Below are 20,683 nucleotides of genomic sequence, written 5' to 3' on the forward strand. Positions count from 1 at the left end.
CAGGCTATTTTGGGCACAATAAATAGTTATTATTTTATATACATATTTTCGACACATTTTTGACACATTTTTATAGCTGGTAGAGTCTCATAATCACTTAATGAATTAAATCAAAAAAATTTGATAATCACATTAAGGGCCCGTTCGGACAACCCAATAATCTAGATTATTGGCGATAATACGACGGATTATCAACTTTTGGATTATAACAATAATCTATGCAGTTCGTGCAAATGAATAATCCAACATTTGGAACTCCTGATTATCCCAATAATCCGCCAAGAAAACAATCACCTCCAGAGGTAATTATTCCCACACAACACAGATATTCTGAGAGCTAACATTATCCCGACATGTAGATTATCCACTTATTATGGGTATTATGATTATCTTTTCCGCTACCTGATAATCCAGTCTGCCCAATAATCCGAAGAAATAATCTAAGGTTGTCCGAACGGGCCCTAAATCATTCTATTTTTATCTCGCCGTTTATCTACCGTTCTTTTCGCATGTGCCAAACAAAGCCCTGGCAAAGTGATGCGCGCCAACACCAGTGCTAGTCTAAGACCATAATATTTGTTGTGATCACTAACTATCACTCGGCAATTACACATCGTCTATCCTGTGTCACGCCATCAGGGCTACTCAACACACCATACTTTTCTAATATGATTTTCAAGTATATAAAAAGCTCATACCACACCACCTCGGCTCCTAACAGCAATTACATTCAACATAAAGACGGCTATCTGATTTCAATTCTAAGAATGCAGACAAACTACCTAGCATTTAACGCAAAAATAAAAAAGAGAAAAAAGCATTCTCAAATGGGTATGTATAATATATGTTTAAGAAATAAAATGAAACCCCACCTAATTCACCAACTCCGTACACCCTCCCTATGTATAGCAATGTTGATTTTTGTTTGTTTGTTTCCCTCACTTTAAAGCTTATCCCAACTAGCTGACAAGCTCGCCACAGAGCTCTCCATATTTGTCTCGCCGCCCATAGCAGTCACGAACATATCCTCGACTCTGTGCGTCTTTTCGGGCTCACTTAGCGCCGTTTTCTCCTCATCCACTTCCTTTTCCTTCTCCCCCTCCGTCCTCTCCCCGTCCCCAAAATATGGCTTGAAGAGCCGATCATAGCTCGACCACATTCCACCAAAGACACTCTCACTAATCTTGATAGCCCACGACTTATGGCTTCCCGAGCACCACCTCGAAACGGCGAACGTTACCATCACCGCTGGGGCCCACATCGCAACAAATAGAACGCAACCAACCCTCTGCCGCAGCGTCGTAACGCGGTATGGCCGGAACCGCGCCAACCAGCTCCGATACGACTCTGGCAGCCCATGCTGCTCTGCACCGGACGAGATGATGTTGAGGTAACGGGCAGATGCTTGGGCTCCGCTGTTCGGCCGTGTCTTGGTCGTTGGGGCTAGCAGCGTGTGTGCTTTCAATGACTTCCCATCGATGGAGATGCAGTCGACTGTGACATCGGCGTAAGATGCGCCGCCGCCCTCAGTCGCGATTATTGTCGCATAGTCTTCTGGTGTCACTTCATAAACAACGCCCATGAGTGCCGGTGCATCCACATCGTCGTTGGGATCCTCAGAATCCCGGTAACGGCCTTCGGAGAGCTTGGATAAAACAACGGTAGCCTCCATATCTTCTAGTCCTTCTTCTGCCACCAATGGCTGCTTCTCACTGGGGGCGTTGACCTTTCGGGTGCGAACATTGGCAAAGCAAGGTTCAATATAGGCAATGCCGGGGAGATCAAAGACGAGAGTAAGGCTGGGAACTGTAACCACCGTTGCGCTGAGAGGCTTGATGCCACGGCGGCCCTGGAAAACGCCGGCATCGAGATTGGAGCCGTACGCCAAGTAGAGGATGTTGCCGGGCGCTGGGCCGTCGGAGGTGATTGAAGGAATGGCCATATCTGGACTTTTCTGAGATGTGAGAAACGAGGGTGTATAATGGTCAAGCAGGCGGATGGCTGTGAGCGAAAGATTGGAGAAGCTGGTGTCTACCGGGTCGTAATGAGTTGAGGACATCGTGGGCGGTATTCTCGTTATATACGTGCGCTAGGCGCTTTACTGACGGTGATACTATAATGAATCGGGCAGACGTTTGGGCGCGGAAGGTGTAGTAGCGTTGGTAGCGGCGGTGACAGTACAGACTTTTTTTGGTGGATGTTGTCTCCCAGCTTGGGACTTGGGGCGCGGAGAGCCGGTTCATCGGGCTAATTGTGGCGCCGGGATAATTCACACGGCCGAGAGAACACGTGCCCACAGCTCCTACAGCTTCTACTGGGTTACAGCCTTACAGGAAACCCCCCGACCCCGGCCGCTGCTTTCAAATACGGATTATCTACCGTATGAATTGATTGCAACGGGAAACCGCTGTTCCTGGGTACTTGGGTGAAGTTATACTTATTACCGTTAGGAATACGGGAACTTGAAGCTGCTCAATTCAATTGCGAGTCACCGCTGGAGAGTATTTTGTGGCTCAATCATGAAGCATGAGTTGGTGATAATTCTTCACGTTGCCAAATACCTCTCTGGGGAGGTTAATTTCAAGTGGTGGAGAAGCATGTAGGAAACAACATTTAAGAGTAGGAGTTATGTAAATGCCTACATACTTAGTATATACACAAAGTGCTTAGAGTATTCGTGCTTACATCCATCTATGGGCCCGTATAGCACTGAACAGTCAGATGGACAAATCCTCTCCTACCCTTAGTTTGTAGTCAAAGACATGGGGTTTGTGAACCTCGGCCACAATAATAAACACATACATGCAGCCACCTTGACTACCATATATATTTCCGTCCGGATTGATTGATTACCTGTGTGAGTACATGTATCCGTACGGAGCCACGGAGTACCGTGTTACACTGAGTGGCATCGGCCTGACGTTCCAGCGCAGGGAAGTATGCTGTATCTAAAGTAGAGAGAGACCCTCCGCTTGCTGAGGAAATTGCAATATGCTATCTACCGTCTGCGCCCCGAGTCTCCAAATTATGTATTACTCAAGCCGCCGTTCGAGTGATTACATGCTCGTGCCAGAGGCCAGACAAATCCTAGTCATCCTACTGGTGCGCTCTCCCCTGTCAAAAAGTTCGTCATAGCCGCTAGCGCGGCAACTCGACAATTCAATTTTCAAAATCACCTCACATCTAATCACCACCCGTACTGCACCTCCCCCCGCCCCCCCCCCCACCAATCCACATAACCTCACCACAAACACAATGCTCGCCACGACCACAACCCTGCGTTCCGCCGCCTCCGTCGGCCTTCGCCTCTCAGTGCGCAATGCCTCTACCACCGCTAACACAACCTCCCCCTCCTCCGCGACTGCCACATCCGCAATCTCAACACCCACCCGCCCACACCTAGACTGGGACTCGTTCCTGCGCCTGCGAAAGGTGCGCCGCCGGTACAACCTCGTCTCAAGCATCTTCAGCTCGTTGCTCGGCACTAGTGCGGGGGTTGGGTATCTGGCAAACAAAGAGATCGACCCGACGCAGATGATCATGGGCATGGATCCATTGATCATGTTTGGGCTGGCGACGATTAGTTGTGGTGCCGCAGGGTGGCTGGCAGGGCCCGTGCTAGGGAGCTCAGCGTTCGGAATCATGAATAAGAAGAATCTAGGTGCTATCGAGGAGGTATGTTGGCAATCTACTCACAGTAACTTTCTGTACACAATCCTAGTTTAAGACAAGCGGTACCAGGGAGTTTTCTTTCTTTTCTTTGGACTAAGTCCGGTACTAATTTAATGCTTCTATATAATGTAGAGAGAAAAAGAATTCCTGCAGCACATCAAGAAGAACCGCGTCGACCCCAGCTTCCAGTCGTTCAGTAACCCCGTCCCGGACTACTATGGCGAGAAAATTGGGTCGCTGAAGCAGTACCGACAGTGGCTCAGAGATCAAAGAGCTTATAATCAGAAGAGCAAGAGCTTTTTGTAGAGGGGGAACTCAGGACTCTTCGAGAATGTTCTAAGGGCTATAACTCTTTAAGCTAGCTACGGAAGGTAGCTTATGAGATGGTTGTCTTACTAGTAGAATGGGATTTTCTGTTATCCCAGGGTCGTTCTGTTTTATTTCTTCTTCGGTTCGCATTTTCTTTCGATATGTACATTCCATCTCACCCTAACTAAATATATACTTTCTCTCAATTCCATGCTATTGGTAGTGAAGCTGTTTTTCCTCTCGGCATTACTTTAGCATCCAGGGAGACACGTTTCTCCTCCAGGAATCTCAGCTAACCGACATGAGCGAGCAATCGAGAGAAAGAAGAGCAAAGCTGTATTGTCTCTTACCTTTCTACCTAGCTGGCGACGTTAGGAAGAAAGTGTAGCCAATAGTTTAATTACATGCATATACGTTTTCATGTTGTGCTCAGGGTTTCGTCTATATTAGTGATAACCAATAGAGGCGATATAGGCTAGAGTGATTCTCTAAGGAAGAGAACTGCATTCCAGAAAGCTCAGCTCTCTTCACCTCAGACGGTGTTCACTCAAGTACTCAAGTATCGAGTGGCCTCTCAAGATGGACCGTCCTAGTCGCCCAGCGCTCACCGGCTAATGCATGTATCCTTTATAATTACATACAAATACAGTACTAGATATGAATATCAAGCGATTTAAATATGCTTTATCATCACATCTAACACTAAAATGACCCCCACCCACACACATGAATGAATTAATTAAATCAAGATTCTCAATCATGTGATATCACTCGAGATTTGTCAAAATTCCGGCGGCCCCCAGTCACCAACCGACAGGAGCACAACACCCCCGCTCTGTCAGAATACAAATCTACTTTGTTATCACTTATATTGCTGTCTATGCCATCTGTTGGGAATCTTTTCCTCCTGTTACAGCATGCGGGAAATCGGAACACCGAGTGCTACTCTATGACACGTCAATTTAGACGAATGGATAGTAAATAACTTACCTACAATCCAGCATGGCGCCTTTTTTTTTATTATACTATATATCCTATCAAATCTGCGTAATTATTGCGTGGATGGGGCAGATATTGGAGACCGGCATCTATCACAACCTTCCATATTCGGTTATGGATTTTCAGTCTAGTCCTTATATACCTATGGTCTTCATCGGTTTCAAATACGTTTAAACGATGCTAAACAAAAGGCATCTCTTTCGGCTATATGAGCTTTGGATTTTGGGTGACAGAAATAGAAACATGCATGTTGATCATTGACACCCCAAGGGAACCTGTGAAGGTATATTAGCCAGAGGCGGGTTGGAGGAATCGAGAGGGTGAGTCTAATTACCACAAGAATCAGCTGATACATGTACATATACTTGTATATTCAGTGCCTGCCAACTGTAGCATACGAAGCTCTTTGATCTGCTTTTAATTATGTAATGTAATTTCTCTTTTAGCATCTGTTCTAGCTATAGATCTCGTCAGATCGGGTATGTTTATTCTTGATAAATCACCCATATATAGCAGAAAAGAGATGGCCTTAAAGAGTAGTTCCGTAAATAGAGTACTATTTCGAGCTATGGTTATACCCATGTTAATTTTAAGTTCCAAATTCCAATACCTTCGTGTGGCCTGCATGCCCTTCTACCTACATCCATGATCTTCACCAATTTCTCATGAGAGTTGGTATAAATGGTCGATCTATATCAATCAAAGACGGCATATTATACTAAGCTTTCTTCTTTAGTTTTCTCAAGTTATATTCTAACCGGGTATTTCTATTAATTGCAACTTACACTCCGTGCTGCTATAAGTCGTTGTCGACCTTGCCAGCTTGTCTGACTTGTGTGCTGATAATATCTCTCAACTGGGATTAGAAGATCGCCATGCATAAGTCCTGCGTAGCCAACGCTAATTGACTCGGGCCGCAGTACCCTTGACGAATCTTAAGATCTTGCGGCGCTAGAATCATATCTGCAAGTACATGTATGTAAATACGTATAGGTATCGTCGGCTTCTAGCAGTGTTTGTGGCTTTTAGGGTTTCCAGGCCAGTGATACAAATTGAGCATTTAGATCTTCTATATTTAATTCACACCGCTCGGTACAAGTAGTCACCCACTCAGATCTGTCTCTAACCTACTCCTAAGCACCGTGAACTTCTCGTCATTGAAGGCAAGAGGTTTGCTGTGACTGATGCCTGAAATGAGTAGACAGATGTTTTTATACAGCTCTGTATACAGTTTATCACCTACCAGCCCTAATCTCTTCTAGCGAGTGAGAAGCGTATAAACTAGCTATAACTATTTCCCAAGAGATCATAATATCTGCTTAGAAGTTATTATTGTTGGTGACGGTAAAGATATATTATAAACTTGCTGGCTTATGATCGAAGTAAGGCTGAAAGCTCCTATGAATTAAAGATGAAAATAAAGAGTGGAGTTACGAGGTAATACACTCCTAATCTCACCCGAGTCTAAATACAACCATTGATTCAACTGGGTTTCCACCCGGAAACCCGTTTTAGCTTTTGTGAGATATTTAAAGGCATCGGTATAAAAACGATCACAGACACGCCATTTATTGGCTCTTTGTGGTATTGGTAACCTCGAGATCAGAACGTCGTGTGCCTTACAAGAGTTGTGTTGCACGGTATGCCGGTATACTACGTATATGTGTGGAGATGCATGTAGTTTCACAAACAAACGACCCAGCACACAGGACTTTTCAGAAATTACATCTAAGATATAGCCAGAGAAGAGCTAAAGATCGATAGTGAGCTCCCAGTAACTTGGACCATTAATGCCCATAGTGATGGCTCCTAGACTAGACAAACAAGGGAAGAAAGGGAATATAGGTAGCCAGGTAGCATTATGGGACAAGACCAAAGAGCTCCCAAAAGGTAAAGAATAAGCAAGGAAAATTCATCAGCCAGTTTCTAGCCTCCATCTAGTTGTAAAGCGCCGCAATTGCAAAACTAGCCCCAAAAGATGCCCTTCACAAACATTAGTGAATATTAGTTTTAAAAACCGAATCTTGAGGGGTGATACATCAAGGGCACATACTTGAACGCCATATTCTTCGTTACTAGTCCTTTCACGTCCACTTTATTTGTGAGCTTTTGTAGCCAACTGTATGGGACTACATGCAGCCCTCTTGAGGCCAGAAACTGTTGTCCTCGTCGTCATTAGGATGCTGCCCATTCAAAACACGACCGTATACAGTGCTCAGACCTCAATTAGTAGCAGCAAACTGCCGAGAACAAGCCCAATGCTTTTGCTAAACTTTCCTACCGCAAATCCTGCCACGAGCCCTAGAAAGGATCCGGTTGAAACCTGTCTATAAAGCATCGGCGAAAACGTCGATTGCTGCGTTTGTGTTGCTGTTGCTCCTCCCCGTGCTCGTTCATATGGCTCTGGTTGGGGTTTGCTGGATCCTAGTCCTATGCTGGTGAGGGAGGGCCATGCGGTGACGGTTTCACAGCGCATTGGGTGGATAAAGAGGGACCTCTTGGGGTTGGAGAGATCATGGGATAAAATACCAATAGCGGTGATAGAGGGAATAATAAAACGATAGGCCATGGTTTCTTTTCTCGTTGTTTTTAATTTAATTGACGGGAGAGGGTGTTCGTGATATGGAGTCTCTGGAGGGGTTGAGAGGGGCCCATGAATGACGTCGTTGGTTGCAGGGGTAGAGTTAAGGTATCATCACGATCAATTACTTGGATTGCTTTAACTCCTAGATTATAGAACTCCATATATACTTCATACTAAGTGCATATGAAGAGGAATATGAAGTATGTGTATTATATCGTGAGTAGGTCGCATATTTTTGAATAGAGCTATGCAGTCCTAGATGATCCTCAAAGCTCAAGCTCAAGGTGAACGGAGCCGAGCTGCCATTTCACTCGGAATAACAAAGCACCAGTCTGTCTAGATACATGTATCCATTAGAGAATTACCTACATGTACTCTACATGCACTCGCGATCGAATGCTTTTTCTTCAAACTAAGCAAGAATATATCCCGCAAGAACAGAGTGGTAAGCCTTTCCTAAATCCTTCTCATCGCCCGGGTTCAAATAGATAGAAGCCAGGCGTTAGATTCTACAGTTCCGAAGCAATTCATCCGTCAATTATATTAGCAAAGACGCAAAGTCTCCGGGTCAACCTTACATGTAGTCCTCTCACCATGATGCTAGAAAATAGCTTACACGTGACCCGAGGATTTTGCGTCTTTGCTAGTAGCTTGCGGATTCCGAAAGAAATGTCGCTGCACCACCAGTCATTGAAGATATTAGGTGTCATATTTATCTACAGACTTTCCTTCTTTCTGCATTTTAAGTTGGAAAGCTTTCCGCGCTTTATATCTGATTTAAACACCTCTCCGAACCAGATTGAAAAACGACCGCCAAGATATTCATGCGAGGTCATGAAGCCCCATGATCCTGATCTATCCATATTGACTTGGCGAGGTTTTATTTGTACCAAATTCATACATGTAGAGTTTGTAACCCCAAAATTACTTCTTCTGGCTTGTGTGGAGAACTTGTCCTCTGATTCGAATGGTACCTACGCAATGATTATTGGAGCCAATGACGTATTACCTTTTGTAACAATATCATTCCAGAGGAAATATTTCGGTCAGCACAAACATAGTTCTCCAAGTGGAATCTTCACATAAAGTAACGGTACATCCATCATAGGCACATAGTAATTCGTTGCCGCCGGAAAGAATGCAGGGTTGGATTACAGGGATGGGGCCCACCACTACACAGACGAACTTTCACTCGTGTGAGGGTTTTGCTATTTCGAAGAGGATAGGCACTGACGGAAATTTTATCTGGCGGGCACTGGTCATACTGATCTGAAAACAAAGTTCCTCTGATAATTGTATTGTTTGGAACTTCAGTCAGACGTCACGGGCCCCCCTCCATGGAATGAAGAAGATTGAGAGGAGGGGTTGCCCCCGCCGCTTTGTGCGCAACTTTTCCCCCACACACGCACACACGCACACACGCACGCACAAATCCTCGTCTTTTCCACACTGAACTTTTTTTTCCCACACACAACACAAAACAACAGTCTCATCAGCAGCAGTCACGGTAAACCCTCACTACCTTCGCTCGGGGCCGAAAATACCATAGTAAGTGAACCCTCGAGATGATTAAATGTATACTATTGAAGAGGCATCCCGTCCAAATCAGCCCAACACCCATGCCATATTATTCATGTTCGATTTTATTTCAACAGCCAATAATTAAATTCAGTTCCGCTGACAAAATGTTGTCGTCTTTGTCGTTCATCTCGCCTGGCGGGAGGGCGGCATTGACATTTACTTCGGGTATTTACAGATGAATGAAGAAGAAGTGTGCCTACTGCAGGCTGCTGCAGGCTTTGAAGGCGATGTAAAAGAGTCTGTGCCTGCCGTTGTAGGCGACATCGAGGCTGGACAATTATCAGTTGACGATCTCTCTGTCGAACAAATCAACCATGCTTTACAATCTTTGGTTGGTGTCATGGGGGAGGCTGGAACTGAAGTGATTAACCAAAACCTTGAACATCACTCCCAGCAATCATCCCAACCACAGCCAGAAGTCAACTGTTCCATATCCGGTACCGCTAATAATGGTGTGGGAAACTTTGGCGCTGACCTCAAGATGACCAAGGAATTTGAAGGGCTTTGGGGGATCGAAGATCAGAATGCTGAAGATGACACTGGGGTCGGAGGCATAGAAGACGGATCCGATATCGACTATGAAGTCCAGCTTAGAGAATTGCAGAAAAGTCTTGCAGAGCTGTCTCGCGCATGCGCGAGAGCGAGTACGCCGCCCCCCTCGACTCCACAGACCGCAATGTCCTCGGAAATGGTCGTCAGATCTGACCAGGGCCGACAAATCAGTGCGACAGCCGAACAGTCCGTCCAGTTTACTGCGAATTGGATTATCAACAATCTCCAATCTGCTACCAGCACCGGAGCTACCCCATCTTCCCCTGAGGATTCCAATGCGAAAGGTCGCGGCAGGCGGCTCTCTATAATCGACCCGTCCGAGGATCCTTTGAAGGCTGCGGAGCGGGAGCGGATACGGGTGGAAAATAGAGAGCGAAAGAAAAAATGGAGGAATCAAAATCAAGAACGAAGTAAGAAATTTTCATCTAAATACAAATATAAATCTTTAACACCGAGTTAGATAAGGACAATGACCTTCGATGTCGTGTCACCAAACGCGCCCTTCATCTCTTCGGAGCCGAGATGAGCATTGAAAAATCCAACTGGATCGAACGCGAATTCAACCGTCGGCGCTCCAAGCGCGTAACCCGTACCAAGATCCGCGATAATGATCCTGCTACTGGTGACCCCAACGTCGGCTCATCCAGTGTCTTCCCGGCTTTCAACCAGTCCGGTTCATCTAGCTACCAGGTGAACTCTGGGGAACTGGTTCTTCGGAATCAACTCATGAACAACCCCGCATTATTCGAAAAAAACGCAGAATTTGTTATTATGGAGCTCATCACGCTGATGTCAACCGAGCCTACGCTGCTTCCATACATGGTTGATATTCTGAACAACATGAAGGCAGAGGGGCGAGGACCAATGATTCAGAACAGCAACTATCAGATCACTCATGACATTGATAACCGGATTACTGATGTTTCCGATCATATTCATTCAGAAAACGATGATGGGACCGGTTATGGCAGGCGTGGTTCAGGACTTGGCTTGATTGAAGATGGTTCGAATACTGGCTGGTCAACAGGATCCCAGACACCGGTTCCCGAAGGACTTGACGGCATCACAAGTGAATTCGAAAGCATTGATCGAATCACAGCTGGATTCGAAACTCTTGTTGCCAATTTGGAAAAATCTTTGACAGATTCCGACGTCCAGAGCAACACTGATGGAACAATCAACCCTACGCCCGAGGAAAGCGACCAGCTTAAGCCTAACACGGTGCCTGTTTCGAGCAGTTCTTCGGATCGTGTCCCTTCACTCGACGAAATACCAATAGACATGGATTTCAGCCACGGAAATATACCAGGCCCTGACAATCTTGACCAAGCTCTCGAAGATCTCATGCGCGAACAGTCTCAGGCAATGACGACCAGCAGAAATGATGGAGACGCAGAGCCCCAGTTCGACGAAGAGGCCTTAGAAAGATTGATTGCGGAGGGTGGAGTTGATGTTGCTGAGTTGATGAAAGCTATGGAATCTGAACAGGCGACCGGAGGGCACCAAGATCAGCAGGTCAAGGCACTTGATGATTTCTCAGTGAGGATCGATATGAACGATAGGATGGAGCTTGCTCAACAACTAGGACAAGCTGAGAACTCTTCAACATCACATGCGAGTGAACAACCACAATCCAATTGCGGAGATGATGAAGTTTCTCTTGAAGCCTCTGAATTGACCCTCGAGGAGATCAACAGCCTGATCGCTGATCTCAGCAATGGTTCAGAGTCGATCCCGATGGACTTGAACGGGCAGTCCAACAAAGAACCAGCCCCGCAGCCCCCACCTCCAGTCGCCCCTCCACCAGCCTTCAATACCGACCACGATACTTCTGATGTATACACCCCCGAGAATGTCGTGGCAATTTTGAAAACCCTTATCGAACTAGCTGTAACCCCAGAAAATTATGATGCATCCTCAACCCCAGCTCATAACCCCCGTGGAACAAAACGTTCTTCGCCTGATTCTTGCCTAAACCCATCGGTGAACAAGCGTCCATGCGCTCGTGCGCCTAATAACACAGCAGCGATGCACGCGGTTTCCAAGACAGCACTCAATCAACTCAATGGGATATTGATATCAAACGGCTACCCTCCAACCCCCTCCTCATCGAGCTATCAGAATCATGTTCCATCCGTCTATCATTCACCCCAAACAACTGGCACAAGTGGAAGCTTACAGTCTCCGGCATACATCGCGAGCTTTGGCACAACTGATGGTATGAACAAGAAGCTTATGGCGATGAAACCTCCCCCATATCGGCCAGCAGGTGGGATTAGCAGCGGAGGAGCAGGCATAAATGGAAACGGAGGGTTAGCAGGGGTAACTGCCAAGAGAAAGACTGGGGACGAAGAGAAGAAAGTCAGAGCCATGGGCTTCCCACCCTTGATGGCTGGGTTGAAGCCTAAATCAGTATGACTGACCTATTTGGACCTTGATTTTTGGACGCTTTCGGTATATATGCCTAGAGTGGAGGGATGCACTCTCATGAGGGTGCCCTATCTGTCTAGCGTCTGCATTATTTATATTCGCTACCATCCCCCAAAAATAATTTCCCCCCCAAATTTCGTATGTATACTTCTGGAATTTTAACCAGGTTCCGTATCTATTGGTGTTCAAAAAGTCTTGGTTAGAGAGTTATTTTTATCTTTTTCCTTTTATCCTTTTTTTTTTGGTATCTGCGGAGGGTGTCAATGTTTTTACTTTGTTTGATTTCTGTTTTTGTTTTTGTTTTATATCTTTCTTTTGGGAGGTCTAGTCTGGGGTTTTTTTTCTCTGGGTTTTCTTTCTTCAGTCTGTCGGCAGAACTAGCCAGCATGTGGTACATGTGTGGCATTGTTCAAAAAAAAAAAAAAAAAAAAACAACACTACTCACAGCCTTCTTTTTCTTTGTATAAATCAAAAGTTTGGGACGGATTCTTTCGGTTTTTTTTTTCTTGTTCGCTCTTTTTGTCTTTTTCTTTTTTGGTACTGGGGTATGTTACGACGTCACGAAGTTCAAGTCCATTCATCTGTAATCAAGGAAAGCTAGAGTGGCTTTTCCCTCTTCGCCCCTGCTCGTATGTCAGCTTTCAGGCCTAGGCTCTTGTGTTTCTTAATGTTACCACAAAAAATTGGAAATGCCTGCCCAAGCTTAATGATTAGGGGCAGCTTAGGAGGGGGGCAGGATGTTCGAATTTTGGACAACGATCCTCTAGTACGATGTTTTAGTGAGACTAGCAATGATTTTACACTCGGGTGACTAATGATGGGGGGCAGCATATTCGGAGGGGCAGGATAATCCGGAGGGCAGCTATTTCCAGGTTTGCGGTATTTGCAAGGAAAAGCAGAGCTGAGTCCAGCCCCGGGCTCCCTCCTGCTTCCTCCGCAGAACTACATAGAGGCTATAGTTTAAAATAAAAGACGCCCCGCCCTATATAGGAATGTACAGTTCGAGACGAGCGCCTTATGGGCCAGTATCAACCTAGGCCTAAATAAACAAAGAAACTAGGGAACACCACTCAGCGTGGAGTTTGGTTTTCGAATCGTCAAATATCATTCGTGTATATCAATGTGTTGAAAGGCCAGTATTTTCCATCCGCCGGTATCTTGGCCTGCTACTTGAACCTCCCACTCGGTATAATCGGGTAAGTAAAAAAAATAGTACCGTCGATCACACAAGCCGAAGCTACACGACCTAGCTCTCCATTTAAACTCACAGTCACGGCTACCTCTCATGCAAACCCCAGAATCCCATATTTGTATCTCTCTACCTGTAGGCGCCGACTTTGGGAACTCCGTAGCCAAGTCGGGGGTAAGCGGAGACGAGTGATACCCTGTGATGCCGCGCCCGACACTTTTTTTTTTTTGTTTAATTCATTAATTGCATGCAACTTTACAGTTATGGCTCCGCGCCCGACACCTAAAGGCCCACGCGCGACCGGAACATAGCTTTTGGGAGAAAAGGGAGGATGTCACTTCCCTTAGTACCGCTGACACATTCCCACCACACACTACCACTACTATCACTACCGCTGCTAGTTTTCTCCCCCCAAACCTACCGAGTGAGCACCTGTGACTCTAATTCCGATCACGTCGGTTTCCCTATAAATCAACACTGCGTTGGTATTGCGTTATGAGCCCGCCGGGAGTGTTACAACACAGGGCTATTCAGGATCTAGTAATTACATAGGCGCAATATGGTATCTAGGAACTTTTCTACATCAGCGGGAAGAACTTTACTTCCACGAAAGATCTAGATGGGCTCCATACGCAGAGCAAGTCCTGCGTATTACTAGGCAGTGTCGACCCACAAACACAGATATTCATAGACTGATGACCTTAATCTAGGAGCGATTATACCTACGGGGCGTAGGGGTTATATTTTCAGGAATACCTTTGAAAGAGTTGTGCTATGCAGAAATGTCCCCGGATAAACAGCGGACTTCCGTGGGTCAACTGGGGGTGATCGCCGTCAGCTGGGAGCCAAGATTTCTAGCTGGTTTATTACTAGCACCAGGAGTGATATGATTAGTATTCCTAAGTCGCCTCAACTTTACTTCGGAGGAAATGTTGACGCAGGGCCTTATTAGGAGCGAGTGCGGAACTGTGTTTAAGTGTTACTAGCAGTACTGTGAGTCCACAAATCAATTGGTACACTATTAGCTATCATAGAGATTAGTAGTATAGTATACTACAGAACCAGCAATAGCTATTTTTCTCCCATCACCACCACAGCGTCCACGCCTACATCCATTATGAGAATTACAGACATTACAGATATCGCTCACCCTACGGCTATGGCTATGGCCACTACATCATTAAGAACCAACATACATCTCAAAGCATGAAACCCAGAGCAAGAAACGAAACTAAAGGAAACGCGAAAATCAAATATTCCATAAGAAAAGGAAGAGATGGAAAATAGATTTACAAACTCCCCAAACCCAACCTCTAACTTGTCCAATCTGCTCCCCCACTGCCGCATCGGGCATCTCACACACCATGAGACCGCTACTCAAACCTTGCATGCCTGCCCCCCTCCCTCACCACCCCCAGCGCCTGCCCCGTACTCCCAATCCACTCCTTCACACTCCCAAACACCATCTTCGCCATCCCCACCTTCCTCTTATTCTCATTCATCATGCCCACGGTCCCGCCAGCAGCTCCACCGCCAATCTCAGAGGACGGAAGCACATTCTCGCCGGCGCTCAGCGACACAAACAGCGAGAACGGGACAAGCCACACACAGATGCCAAAGAATGCGCTGATCTCCGTGAACGACGGGAAGCGCGGGTCGGTGCGTGATGGCTCGTAAGGGCTGCCCGAGCTGCCGCCGCGGCGCACGGTGGTGTAGGTTGTGGGGTAGGCGGGGAGCGGCGGGTTCGAGAAGTGCTTGAACCACAGGAAGTGGTTCCCCAGTACGAGCACTATGGTCTGGTCAGTGACTCTGGATGATAAAAGGGGCTAGGATGTGGGCGCGCAACGTACAGCAGCTGAGGATGAAAACCCCGTCAGTGAGCTTGACCATGGGGAAGGTGCGGGTGATATTCATGAGGTAGACAACATGGCTTGCGGCGGAGAAGGCCGTGAGGAGGAAGGGGAAGCCGTCGAGTACCAGCAGGAGGGCATGGATGGCGATGATTGATTGGATCAGTCTCGTCAGGAGCTTCTTGCAGAAGACGGTGTGCTCCTCGACTAGCTCGGAGAGGTAGTAAAGCCCCGATGCTGTAGCAGATCTGGAGCGTTAGGGAGGTGCGCTTCTCGGTATGGGGTAGTGGGGAGAGGAGTAAGATATACCGATTGCGAGTGTCAAGAAGGAGAAGCCGAATACCATGCCCACATATCCGAGGAATGGGAGGACCCACATTGTTGGTTTGGTGGCGGTGGGACTTGGGAGGTGAGTATTACTGACTCTCTATTAATTAAGACTAATAAAATCCTTGATAGTTAGGGGTTATCGTAATGTCGTGGGGTTCTTTGAGTGGTTTCTTTTCTGTAAGGTATGGAACACTCGAAGTATGAGATATATCGAAGATGATGCCAAAGTGTTCAGAGTGTTTCTGGGCGGCGGCGAAGATGTCATCACTGCCACTGCCGTCCCGTGCTCGGAGAGGCTTAAAACACTTGGCATTCCTCTTCCGGAGCAGGGTTACACAGAGAATGCTTGGACCCGGAGAAGGCGTTTTTGTTCCTCATAGCGCGGAAAAGTGCGATTCTGGAGCATGCAAGGGGTGCATAGGTCGATTTTTTACAGCTGGAAACGCTTTCGGGATGAACACATTTATAGGCAGAGAATATGTGTTAATGACTTTAGACACATGGAGATGTGTATGTACCTGTATCTGTACCAGCACCGGACCCCCGGTGTTGGATTGGAGGGGCACTGCACTATCTGTGTGTTTGCTTACACTTCGATTTATGCTGACGGCGGTTCCTTGCTACCAATTTCTAATTGTTTCTCGGGAGTGGTGGATGACATTATTACCTCGACAGCATGTCGTTGGGTTGCGATAATTCGGATCTCTTATTCAATGTCGCACAATCGATTGCGCAAACCACATCACCTGCTTGCAATACAGTTGGGCCTGCTGGTATCTAGGGTCCAGTAAACGTCCAAGCTCCCATAAATGGCTATATTTTTTATTTGCGCAATAAATACAGCTCAACCTCTCCTCTCCAGCGTATTGAAGCGCCTTGCAGTTGCAACTTGCTTCTTGGTCTTCTGTCCTCTCACCGGCAGACCCTACACACACCCCATTAGCACCCCATATGCCCACAAACCCGACCCGCATATATACCTGAGCATGTCGCCTCCCCCTGTATGTCCCTAGCTCCCTCAACCTGCCGATGTTGTCTCTCAGCTCCTTCCTTAGATCGTTCTCCAGCGTCATCTTTGCCATGTCTGCCTGGAGCTCGTTCAGCTTCGGTGTCTGCAGAGATGCGAGCTTGGCCATGGGGTGGATTGAGTGCTTTGCGCAGAGACGGGCGCAGACGTTGGGGCCGATTCCGTAGAACGAGGTCAGCGCTTTCTGTGTTGGAACTATGGGTTAGATGAATCTAGCAGCGGTGTGGTGGTGGTGCTGGTGGTGGGGCAAGGCGTACATACCGTGACCATCGTGGATTCGGTAATGCTGACACCGAGAAGGAAAACCATTGTAGATAGCTGCTATCTGTGCTGTGCTGTGGCTGGGCTCGAACTCGAATTGCACTCTGGGGTAGTAGGCTCAGGTAGTGGGGGTAGTGATTGTTTCTCTAGGATCAATGTTTCTTTCTGCAGAGATGGCCCTGTTACCCTGCCTGCCCAGCTACTTACCCCTGCCAGCCCCTAACAGGCATTGTTCGTTCGCTGATCATTCCTTCCGGCATGATTCAGGAGAAGTGCAACTAACTAATCGATCCATCCCTAATCCCTAATACCTGTATCTACGCATGTTGACAGCTTTCTAAATACCCCCTGAAAGCTGCCCCCAGTTAAGACCACCTAAACGTTTATTTGCTGCTTTTCCGTCCACACCGGTGCAGTGAGCATTGAGCTGTTAACGGTGTTATTGCTGCTGTCCAGTCTCTTAATTCCTTAATTCCTTTAATTGCCAGTTTTTGAACATACATTATACACTTCCATAATCCCCACATGACATATTAGCTACGTACACACACACCACATAGTACAACATACATACCTGTAGTAGTTTTCTAGTGCATAGTTGCGATCGAATGAACAACCTCCGTGATCCCTTCAGCCTGCGCAACAAGCCTGCAACCTTCCATCTGCTGCACCAGAACCTCCGAGCAGCCTCTCTAACAATCAGCACAGAGGTCACCACAGTCACAAAAACAAAAACACGTGCCCTGCAGCAGGCTGCCCTACCAGCCATCGAGACGGCCGTCGAGAAACTAGAGGAGGCCATGTCCGGTTTCTCAATCCCAAAGAACGTGCCCTCGTTCACGTCCCCCAACCGCGAGTTCGAGGACGTGGCCTGGGCCGCCGCAACGTCAAAGAACGGCAGTGGAAACAGTCCGAGAACTCCCCGGAGCGCCATGGCGGGCATTGCCGAGGGTATGTTTGGGAGGGACAGGGACCTCCCGCTGTATAAGGATAAGCCATACTACCACCATAACGCGCGACAGAGGAGAAAGTGGTTGAGGAAGAGGGTGCTGGGAGTTGTCGCGGTGGTGGGCCTGGTACTGTGGTGGTTTGGCGTGTTCGCGGGGGTTCCTGGAATGATCCCCATGCGTGGAGAAGAGGCGGTAGGGGGAAAGAAGAGTGGTAGTAGTAGTGGTGGTGGTGGCGGTGGTGGGAAGATAGATTGGGAGGAGAGGAGGGAGGCGGTCAAGGGCGTGTTCATGCAGAGTTGGGAGGCATATGAGAAACATGCATGGGGTAATGATTGCCTCACTTGCTTTTCTGACACTGTCACTCGCATCACAGGCTATCACTCATGCTAACTAACGAGCCTCTTAGGCTACGACGAATTCCACCCACTCTCCAAGAAGGGCAGGCAAATGGTTCCGAAGGGCATGGGCTGGATCATCATTGATTCTCTTGACACGCTCATGCTCATGAACCTGACCACGCCACTCTCCCACGCAGTTGAATGGCTTAGCTCGTCCCACACGTTCGACCAGGACCACGAGGTCAACACCTTCGAGACTACGATCCGTATTCTCGGGGGTCTCCTCTCTGCCCATTACCTCCAGAACGATTTGCACATTGTGCCTCCGGCCCCAGGATCCGACGCGGACATATTTCTTGAGAAAGCGACTGATCTCGCAGACCGCCTCCTCGGCGCATATGACTCTCCTAGCGGAATCCCCTACGCGTCGGTCAATCTCCACCACATGAAAGGTGTCCCCTCGCATGCTGACGGCGGCGCCTCTTCAACCGCCGAGGCAGCTACCCTCCAATTAGAGATGAAGTACCTCTCTAATCTCACCGGCGAAGCCATTCACTGGGCCAAAGCCGAATCCGTCATTGCTGCCATTGACTCCCTTCATGCCGAGGACGGTCTCGTCCCCATCTTCATCTACGCTGACGACGGTACCTTCCGCGGCAAAGAAATCCGTCTCGGTAGCCGTGGTGACAGCTATTACGAGTACCTTCTCAAGCAATACCTCCAGACCAGCAAGGGCGAGCCCCTCTATCGCGACATGTACGACGAGGCCATGGCCGGTGTCAAGAAGCACCTCATCGCAAAGTCACACCCCAGCCACCTAACCTTTATCGGCGAGCTTCCCGGCGGTATTGGCGGTGAATTCTCACCCAAAATGGACCATCTTGTCTGCTTCATGGCAGGTTCCTTTGCCCTTGGTGCCACCGAGGGACTCCCGCTACCCGTCGCCCGCAAGAGCGCAACATGGGGCGCGCAACAGGAAGAGGATATGCGTCTTGCGCGCGAGCTCATACGCACGTGCTATGAGATGTATGCGGTGACACCAACGGGGCTGGCCCCAGAGATCGTCTGGTTCAATATGCGCCACGATAAAGACGGCGTGACTGGAGAGCTCGAGGAGGAGGACACCAGCAAGGATATTCAGATCAAGCCTCGAGACGCGCATAATCTACAGCGTCCCGAGACAGTGGAGTCGTTGTTCCTGATGTGGCGCATCACCGGTGACCAGGTGTATCGTGAGTGGGGATGGGCGATCTTTGAGGCTTTTGTGAAGCATGCGGCGGTGGAGGGTGGTGAGGGCGGCTTCACGAGTCTGGACACGGTGATGGAGGTGCCGCCGAGGATGAGGGATAACATGGAGAGTTTCTGGCTGGTGAGTTTTCTTTTTCTTTTTTTCGGGGGTGATTGGATCGGGTTGTGTGTCGTTGCTAGTGGGCGCTGTTGTGTCAAGCCCACAGAGCGAGTATATACAATCCGAGTCATGAATACCCCCACAGCACAATATTTTTTCTTGCAGACTTGCTGACATTTGTACCATCACAGGCCGAGACACTGAAATACCTGTATCTCCTCTTCTCCCCCACCGACATCCTCCCGCTCGACGAGATCGTGTGGAACACGGAGGCGCATCCTCTACCAAGATTCAAGATGGGGAGACTACTGAAGACAGGTTGGGAGAGGAAATTGAAGACGCAGGCATAAGTGCAGGGGACATGTGAGGGTGAAGGGTGACTTTTGTATATCACTTTTTCTTTTCTATTTTCCGTTGTGCCTTTTCTTTTTTCAGCTGCGGACTTTGGCTCGACTCCACTGGTAGAGTGTGGGTTAGAAAAAATTAATTATGTGTTTGCTGTAGTTGTTGCTGTTGGATGTAGACGTTGGCGGGGGTGGGATGGCTGTATTTTTGATGTCTTCATGTGTGTTGTGTGATATTGAATGATAATGAGCGGCATGGCATGTGTATGAAGTTATCGGAAAAGAAAACTGAAGCTGTGGGTAGGAACCAAGTGGTTATTGCATCACAGATTATCACTCGCTATTATACCCAGCACCGACTGTGAGAGGATCGGGTGGTGTATTGAATCGCAGGAAGTAAACGCTATGATTAGAGCGAGAAGTTAAGGCGCGGGCCAGCAATAGGACTTGTAGGTAGGGTGCTGGGGGAGATGGTGGGGGGCTGGCGATCCATTCATCTGTATCGATGATAATTGGCTTACCTGTCCCCTTCGGCAGCCCTTTATCTCTAGCGAATCTAACCCGCACTTCGTGAAAATTTTTAGCCTTTTGTGACCTCCACCTCCCCTTTCTAGCCCCACCAACTCCTTCACGTAGCTAGAATTTTACACACCGTTATTGTACGGCGAAGATATAAAGGATTGAACGGGGGCTGTCATTTTTATCTATGGGTCATCCGGATGGGGCACCAAGAGCCCGCAACCTAATATGTACTGTCCTTAATTCTGCGAACCTACTCGCCCTCTGATTGGCCAAGAGCGGAACCTAGCCTTGACCTCTGCGTGGCAACGGGCTCACCCAAAATAAAAAAAGACCCCAAACGGCATATAACACCCTATAGACGAAGTATTGAGAGGTATCACTAATGGGGTGGGAGATA

The 20,683-nt window shown here is 47.8% G+C and overlaps 7 protein-coding genes across 7 annotated transcripts; 3 read left to right on the forward strand and 4 right to left on the reverse strand.

Annotated features, from left to right (window-relative positions):
• Positions 1–943: 943 nt before the first annotated feature.
• LAJ45_08614 (uncharacterized protein) lies at positions 944–2,059 on the reverse strand (the record flags this gene model as incomplete). The annotated part of the gene is made up of 1 exon (XM_046118163.1): positions 944–2,059. One exon carries the CDS (start codon positions 2,057–2,059, stop codon positions 944–946), a length of 1,116 nt encoding a protein of 371 aa, XP_045968761.1.
• Positions 2,060–3,255: 1,196 nt separating this feature from the next.
• Positions 3,256–3,978, forward strand: LAJ45_08615 (uncharacterized protein; the record flags this gene model as incomplete). Its single annotated transcript, XM_046118164.1, has 2 exons — positions 3,256–3,675; positions 3,805–3,978. The coding sequence occupies 2 exons, from the start codon at positions 3,256–3,258 to the stop codon at positions 3,976–3,978; spliced, it is 594 nt and encodes a 197-aa protein (XP_045968762.1).
• A 2,939-nt stretch (positions 3,979–6,917) lies between these two features.
• On the reverse strand, positions 6,918–7,549 carry LAJ45_08616 (uncharacterized protein; the record flags this gene model as incomplete). The annotated part of the gene is made up of 3 exons (XM_046118165.1): positions 6,918–6,963; positions 7,034–7,137; positions 7,202–7,549. 3 exons carry the CDS (start codon positions 7,547–7,549, stop codon positions 6,918–6,920), a joined length of 498 nt encoding a protein of 165 aa, XP_045968763.1.
• A 1,174-nt stretch (positions 7,550–8,723) lies between these two features.
• Positions 8,724–12,115, forward strand: LAJ45_08617 (uncharacterized protein; the record flags this gene model as incomplete). The annotated part of the gene is made up of 4 exons (XM_046118166.1): positions 8,724–8,758; positions 9,052–9,112; positions 9,321–10,107; positions 10,158–12,115. The coding sequence occupies 4 exons, from the start codon at positions 8,724–8,726 to the stop codon at positions 12,113–12,115; spliced, it is 2,841 nt and encodes a 946-aa protein (XP_045968764.1).
• Positions 12,116–14,689: 2,574 nt separating this feature from the next.
• On the reverse strand, positions 14,690–15,545 carry LAJ45_08618 (uncharacterized protein; the record flags this gene model as incomplete). Its single annotated transcript, XM_046118167.1, has 3 exons — positions 14,690–15,105; positions 15,167–15,403; positions 15,476–15,545. The coding sequence occupies 3 exons, from the start codon at positions 15,543–15,545 to the stop codon at positions 14,690–14,692; spliced, it is 723 nt and encodes a 240-aa protein (XP_045968765.1).
• Positions 15,546–16,340: 795 nt separating this feature from the next.
• Positions 16,341–16,832, reverse strand: LAJ45_08619 (uncharacterized protein; the record flags this gene model as incomplete). The annotated part of the gene is made up of 3 exons (XM_046118168.1): positions 16,341–16,421; positions 16,477–16,707; positions 16,785–16,832. 3 exons carry the CDS (start codon positions 16,830–16,832, stop codon positions 16,341–16,343), a joined length of 360 nt encoding a protein of 119 aa, XP_045968766.1.
• Positions 16,833–17,392: 560 nt separating this feature from the next.
• LAJ45_08620 (uncharacterized protein) lies at positions 17,393–19,770 on the forward strand (the record flags this gene model as incomplete). The annotated part of the gene is made up of 3 exons (XM_046118169.1): positions 17,393–18,059; positions 18,141–19,441; positions 19,612–19,770. 3 exons carry the CDS (start codon positions 17,393–17,395, stop codon positions 19,768–19,770), a joined length of 2,127 nt encoding a protein of 708 aa, XP_045968767.1.
• Positions 19,771–20,683: the final 913 nt, after the last annotated feature.

The sequence above is a fragment of the Morchella importuna genome (assembly GCF_003444635.1).
Source record: "Morchella importuna strain M04M26 chromosome Unknown Morimp01GS030, whole genome shotgun sequence".
In the NCBI taxonomy this organism is placed as follows: domain Eukaryota; kingdom Fungi; phylum Ascomycota; class Pezizomycetes; order Pezizales; family Morchellaceae; genus Morchella; species Morchella importuna.